General features: G+C 38.1%; 2 protein-coding genes across 7 annotated transcripts in view; both read right to left on the reverse strand.

The window, feature by feature from the left end:
• lrit3a (info leucine-rich repeat, immunoglobulin-like and transmembrane domains 3a) overlaps nt 1–7,500 on the reverse strand; it is an 89,166-nt gene that overhangs the window by 41,014 nt on the left and 40,652 nt on the right. The gene's annotated exons all lie outside the window — the stretch shown is intronic.
• Nucleotides 1,983–7,500, reverse strand: part of gria2b (glutamate receptor, ionotropic, AMPA 2b) — a 42,545-nt gene continuing 37,027 nt past the window's right edge. For 2 of the 6 annotated variants that reach the window (XR_014536518.1, XR_014536519.1), the window contains exons 15-17: nt 6,092–6,226; nt 3,331–3,937; nt 1,983–3,265 (exon numbers count right to left, since the gene is read on the reverse strand). Coding sequence is in view for 4 of the 6 variants with exons in the window: in XM_083559782.1 (XP_083415908.1) it covers nt 3,773–3,937; nt 6,092–6,226 (300 nt within the window). In the remaining 2 variants the exon portion in view is untranslated. Of the gene's footprint in view, nt 3,938–5,976; nt 6,227–7,500 lie in introns of all 6 variants that reach the window. The other 4 variants (XM_083559784.1, XM_083559783.1, XM_083559782.1 and 1 more) reach the window with 2 other exon arrangements.

Consider the following 7,500-nt stretch of genomic DNA (forward strand, 5'->3'; position numbering starts at 1 on the left):
TAGTACAGTACAGTACAGTACAGTACAGTACACTCATTAGTCCCTTTAAGCCTGTTTATGTGCTGGTTTGGGGTTTAGGTGATGCTCAGGATTATGTATAAGATCCTTTTTTGCTAGACACATACTGTACCTAACCTACCACACTATCTACTCAAAACACAGCAGTGTGTTACTAATAGCTTCCTGTTCGTCCAAATTGCACAACTTGTGTTATGTCATTAGGAGACCGAGCCAAGCTGCAATGCATTTATTCAATTTAATTTATTTTTATAAGTAGTGTTTTTGAAAATGAACATTGTCCTTAATCAGCTTTACAGATAAATCAATAATAAAAGAATGTATGTGTTCGTTCCTTATAATTGTCAGTTTCTGCCTAATGAGTGAGAAAGTGGTGACTGTGGTGAAGGAAAAACTCTTGAATCCTTGAACTCCAAAAGGAGCCTCATCCTCAACACCAAATGTCGATTGTTGATTAAATGCAACCGGTGGTCCTGAGCACATTGTAGCAGACTGTTGACATGAATTACAGTCCAAATCCATCCTCAAAGCTCCTGTGTTGCTCCTTAATATCATGGATCCCCAAGGCGTTGATGCGAAACCATCCCCAGCTGTGCAGAGTGGCCTTCACTGTTTATGTGCTCCAAAAGATGGTGTTTATTTATTTATTTGCATTCATTTATCAGGAGCAATTTATTTATTTATTTATACTTTATGTATTAATTTATCTGCATTTGTTTAATAATGACCAATTATTAGATTACTAATAATTAGTAGATTACTTACTTTCTTAGTTAATATGTTTCACCAAGCCACCACTCTTGGGGCCCCTGAACAAGGCCCTTAACCCATTGTGCCACAGGGGTGCTGTATTATGTCTGATCCTGTGCTCTGACCTCTGCATTTTAACAACACTGGGATAGGAGAAGGAATAATTTCACGGTGCTGTTAAGTACGCGTGACAAGTATCTATCTATTTACACTAACTATATTTCCTCCATGACTAGCACTAAGTTTCGAGTGAATTACACGATCTTTCCTTGCTAGCGTTTACTTTTCCCAGCAGCAGATTAATTCTGCATGGAACATTTTATTTCCATCTAACATCGAGTGCCAGCAAAATGAGAGATGAAACGAAAGCACTGAAGTGTCAGAAAGCAGGCGGGTGGTCGAGTAAAACCCAGCCAAGTGCGGCGTGTGAGAAAAACATGGCCGCCGTGCTGTGAAGTCCCGAGACAGCGAGAAAACCGGTGCAGTGATTAAAGCGAGAGAACAGCGGGACTGACCTGAATATGCCAAATCACATTGCAGCAAACATTAGTGAAAAAAACAGCCATCATGTTTATAGGATCGAGATCAGCCAATCGGAAAAAATCAGCCGTTTAACGTTTCCCGCCGGCCTGCTGTTTACGCACAAAACCTCATTTACTTCATATCATAAACATCTCACAGACTTCTTTGTATTTATGTCACATGAGCTCACGTTTTCACGTTAATAAAAAAGCTGAAATATTTCTTCAGCACTCGAATGATACAAATCACGCAGCATTATTAGTCACGTTTTTTATTCAGAAAGAGTTCCAAAAAATGAAACAAGTCAGCACACGTTCAATTAGAAAGTAAAAGAACATCATTTTTATCATGAGAAAAGTACGAATGATTGAACTGGAAATTTTATTCAAAATTCAGACATGAACCATAAAATGTGCAAATGTACGGATTGTGTTTTTATAATAAACTTATAATCATTTATTATTGTTTGGCATGAAACAGATAAATAACCCAAGGGTTACACATTATTATTATTATTATTAATGTTTTAGGTCAAATGAAAGATTAAAGCAGGCCTACTGTGATGCTTCTCTTCTTCAACATGAGCGTATAAATGTTGCAAAAGTAAAAGTATACGGATAAAAAAAAGTGACAGAATATAATTAAATGTGATGTTGTGGCATTCAAATGATCAATTTTAAGCCCTGCCTTTGTTCTTCTCTCTCCAAGTGTGATTTTACTACATATTCTGCTTTAAATGTCTCAGCTGCCAATCAGATCACAGATCAATATCACTATAACCAATCACAATGCAATAATTGTTTACAATCCCACTGTAACCAATCGGAACACAGTTCCTGCCTATAATGCCATTACAACCAATCATAACACAGTTCCTGCTCATAACGTCATTACAACCAATCAGAGCACAGTTCCTGCACATAATAGCATTATAACCAATCAGGACACACTTCCTGCTCATAACGCAACTGCAATTAGACGAATAGCAGAAAACGTAAAAGCACAATCTTCTTCAATCTTCCTTTTTGTTTTGATTGTATCTGTGTGTTAAAGTAATTAATTGTCAATTATTTTGTCAACTTTACGCATATCACAAGCTCCGCCCTCAGTTTCTTCCATTCCTGAGTGAACCAAACATGTGGGCGCTGCTTAGAATCAGTCAATTAGTGTAAACAAATAAAAACAAAATGTACAAAACAAATTTATCTAGAAAGAAATCAATCGTTATAATAGTCGAATTACTGCGTAGGCCTTGGAACAGTACAGAGTTACAGAAACGTAGAGATCATGAATCGACTACATTCACAATGAGGACAGATTCAGTTCCCATTATATTCAGGAATAAATTCGGCACACTCACTTATTTGGCATTTGAAACAGACGAGCGTGTCGATGTGTAATACGTCTACTGAATTCACAGCGAAACATCAGGCAATAATACAGTAAGGTACTTGTTTTTTTTCCTTTTTCTCACATTCCTATTTTCATTTATTCGTATTTTTTTAAAACATGTAACGTACCGTAAGATAACAGAACCTCTGCCCTGATTATCGGTGAAAATACAAATAAAACATGATTCAGATGAACAGAAAAGAATCTGCGGCACCACGGTCAAAAAAACGATCAAGCGTCGCTAAATATCTCCATAGAAACACCGAAATGTTAATATTATACACTCATAAATTACATAAGCAATAGATTTGGCGTCTTTTTTTTTTCTTTTCAAAAAGTATGAAACTAAGAGCTAATCTTGAAAAGTATGCAGTACTGAGATGATGTTGTTCTACACACAACCGGTATGTAAGCAGATTTATTTAAAAGCATTTCGTATGTGAAAATACATAGAAAATATTTTTTCTGTGTTTTTCATTGTGGTTTTATTAATAAAAGAACGCAGTGTGCTCGAGCCGACATGGACGACGAACTAGGCATGTGCAGATATTCAAAAGAAACGAATCCGAATCGCGATATCGGTCTGATATTTAATAGCGGGGGTTAAAATCGTATCGCGATTTATAAACGTATAAAAATAATTCGAACTCCAGTGCTGCCTAGAAAGGCTGCCTATCTGGGGAAAGTGACAAAACAGTGATAAAACAATGATATTTTGTATGGAACGTGTGATTATCTGCACATGCCTAGACAAGAAGCACTGACGCTGCTGAGATTTCACGCTCGTCAGAAAACCCACCCGTGACCAGGGGAAGTGACCTCATCACCTCTTCAGGTGTGTTTTTTAGAGGCGAAGATCACTGTGGTGTATAGGTGTGTGTGTGTGTGTGTGTGTGTGTGTGTGTGTGTGTGTGTGTGTGTGTGTGTGTGTGTGTGTGTGTGACATAAATGTCTTTTCGCTATTAAAACATGGCCTCTGTCTCTCACCCAGGATATTAATACAAATAGAAGGACAGAGAGAAATAAACAGAAGGAGAGAGAAAAAGGACGGGATAAACCATTTTAAGGCACTCGGCAGGGGGTTTTTCCCTCATGAAAGGTCTGTTAAACTGACGTTCATGCCAACGTCGGGCCCTACGTAGGGTACAGGGTGGACGCCTTTAGGGAACTCGGGACTCATGACACGGCCGTTCTCCCCTGTGCTCCCAGTGACAGATAACCTCGCCTTGTTCCTCATCGCATCCGAAAAGGTCACCTGGAAAACACACACACACACACACACACACACACAAATATAGTGTTGAGCTTTAGAAAAGTCCGTTTCTCTCCGTTATCACGGATGCCAGAGGTGGAACGATATGACTTGTACATAACCGTCCATCACATTATCACGACTCTCTGATAAGATTAGAATTCGTTTCAACTCTTTTCAGCAAACATGTGATTGAAAAATTCCTATTTGAATCATTCATTACAGGATAGAAACATTATAAGGACAAAAGTTTGGGGACACCTGATTAAATCGATATGTGCTATCGATATTGGGCATTCAATTCCACATCTAGTCCTCATTTGTTGTTGTAATGAGTTTCAGTCTACTGGGAAGATGTTCCACTGGATTCTGTGTGGATTTGATTCAGGTGTTCAGGTGAAGTCAGGTAGTGATGGAGGTGAGGTGAAGAGGCCTGGGGTGCAGTCTATAGGATTGGAGATCATATAGCAGGGAATCTTCCAATATTTCCACCCCATGTAAAGCAGATCTTGATGGAGCTGCTTTGTGCACAGGGGCTTTGACATGATGGAACAGGTTTGAATCTCCTAGTTCATGGAACATTTCATGCCACGGCATCCAAAGACGTCTGATACAATTGTATGATGCAAACAGTTTGGTGAAGAAGAACATATGGCTGGAAAAGTCAGCTGTCCCAATACTTTTGTTAATATAGTGTATTTCAGTCAATGTATCATAGTTAATAAACGAATCCTGGTTGTCATGGCAACATAATATTACAGTATTTTTTATACGATTGAAATACATTTTCTTTTTTTAATCAACATTTTTTGTACATTTTGCACTTCAAATTAAGATCATGTGACGGTTTGATGAGCTACATTTAGTTTATAGTGCATGCATGTAACTGATATAACCCATATAAATTCAGTTATCACGATACACACTCATACTGATAAATCGTTCCACCCCTGTTTTTGATGTGGATGTAAACCAGATACAGTATGAAGTTGAGAAACGTTCAAAATGGAAATGGAAACAAATACATCATGACCTAGACTACTGTAAATACACACGACCAGTTAATCACAGTAATAACACTCACAGGCATCATGGTAACCCTGCGTCACCTAGCTAGTGACAAACCCCTCGTGACCCATTTACTTCCTTTTATTTCACAGATTTCCTTATATGGTCAGTTTCCTGTTCTAGTTTCTGGTTTTCATGTCAATTATCTCGGTTGCTTGTTAAGTCTGATTATATTTTCAGTGTTTCTTATTGTATTTAGTGAGTAATCTTGGAAGAAAACGTTTCCTCAGTGGTTCCATGGATAGTCAGCCATTTATCACGTTCTGAAGATGATGTTCTGCTGAGAACCTGCTGTAGGGTTCTACATAAACCTCCCGGAGATGCTAAACTGTTGATTGCTGCTATAAATTAAATGACAACAGCGAGTTTCTTTCACTTGTAGATTGTAAAATTTCGCACAAATCAAACGTTAGCTTTATTAGATTAGCAAAGCATGCTAACCGTACTAGATAAACACCCTCACCAGAGACCCCAGAGATCTCTGATACTGAAGATGATATTTTGGAGAAGATGCACACTATAGTGTGATAATTAAAAAGGTTCATAAACAGAAAATGAGCGTTGCCTGTTGCTTTGTCACTTGCTAGCGTGAAAACAGGGTAGTAACTTTGTTGATGATGATGATGATAATGTTGATGATGATGAGGATCAACTGGACGCACACACACACACACACACACACACACACACACACAGACACACACACACACACACACACACACACACACACACACACACACATCAAACCAAACAAAAGATGAGGGAAGGAAAGTGTTTAATGTTTCACTCATTACGGAAGACGTAATGAGGCTTGGGAAGGGGAAAATAAGACGTTACTGCATTACATATGATCCACCTACGTCCAAAATCTCCTCATTCACTATCACACTGAGGGGAAATGGGGGTAGATGGAAAGCGTGCACTGGGGGAAGGGGGAGAAACGATAGCACAGATTCGACGGCCGCGTATCCTACCCCCTTAAATTTTTACACTTTCGATCCCATATACGTTGTACCCTTCCTTATAAGTGGCAAAATTCTGAGAATTCTGCGAGGAAGTGGGATTAATATTCTGTGCACTCTTTGCCACCTTCATGCGCTTGGCCTCAGCGCGCGACTTGTAACAGAACTCGACCAGAGCCACCAGCATGGCCAGGCCCAAACCGCCAACCAGGATGTAGAAAACACCAGCCACGTTGCTCAGGCTAAGCGCACTCGTCTTTTCCTGAAAGAATGTACACAAATTGGACGTAAGAATCTGGAAATCGTGGCGCAAAGACACTCACAATAAACAGGAACCAACAGATACACCAAATACAATGCAGAATTCGGAGAATAATAACTGTAGAGGCTGGAGAAGGTGGACTCTGGTGTTTAGTTCTAGTGAGAATGTCACTTTATTGTAATCGGATATTAAAGCTCTAACGATATCTGATATATTGTATATAAGATATATTATATACAATAGGCATTTTACATGTTTTTTAGACAAACCTAAAAACTAAAACCATTAACGATGGCAAAGACGTCTTAATTACAGCTTAAAACTCAAAAGGAATTTGCTGTTGTTTTATTACATTGTTACAATTTTTATATAAATAATTACACAGTTCATTGTATAAGAATTATTTTTGCCTAGATTATGACCCTATTCGTCTTCCACAATTAAAAATTTTGTCTAATTTTATTCACCAATTTCCTCTTCAACAGTTTTCTGTTTTGGTTGATGTTACCATGGTAATGAATGAATCTTATGTGTTGCTTGTTATCCATGATTAGCTTTTCGGTGTTATATTTAACATTTAGATTGTCAGAATTTGGCAGCTGACAGAAGATTTACTTTTTACCACTAAGTAGTTGAGTTGCTCAAGTTCCCAACAGTGGCTGCTTGTTAGTGCTGGAATTTAAACTCAAACTTCTGATCAGGAGTCCAACATCTTCACCACTGAGCTACCACTTCTCTATAAGATGTAGCTTTTAAATTTTTTTGAGTTTCATCACTTTCGAAAAACGTGGAACCTGGTTTACATTAAATCTTGAAGAGCTGCTAAACAGTTTACGTCGACTACAACTCAAGTGAGAACAGCAACTTGTTTCTCAGACTAGATACAATTCACCTGTAAAAGTTGGGTGACTATTTTCTAGCATTTTTCTTATTAAATTATGGCAAAGGTATAAATAATTCATTAATTATTTCACAGAAAAAGATTCATTCCAATCCTGTCAGATTGGTAACCATAGCAACCAAACAACTATCGTATTATGAGGAATTAAAACAATAACAAACCTCGGGCCTCAACATTTATTATGCACATTATATATCATCGTGTCAGCGTGTGAATGTGTGTATGTTTGCATTTAAATGTCATCTAGGCTTCTATATGGATATAAATGCACAGTTCAGGATGACGTCTGAAACAATAAACTACACGCTAATCTGAAGCGATGAGGAAGATGAAGCTCTGTAACCTGGAATGAGATACGATTTACTGAAGCCTT

Source organism: Silurus aristotelis, assembly GCF_946808225.1.
Source record: "Silurus aristotelis genome assembly, chromosome: 14".
Taxonomy (NCBI): Eukaryota; Metazoa; Chordata; class Actinopteri; order Siluriformes; family Siluridae; genus Silurus; species Silurus aristotelis.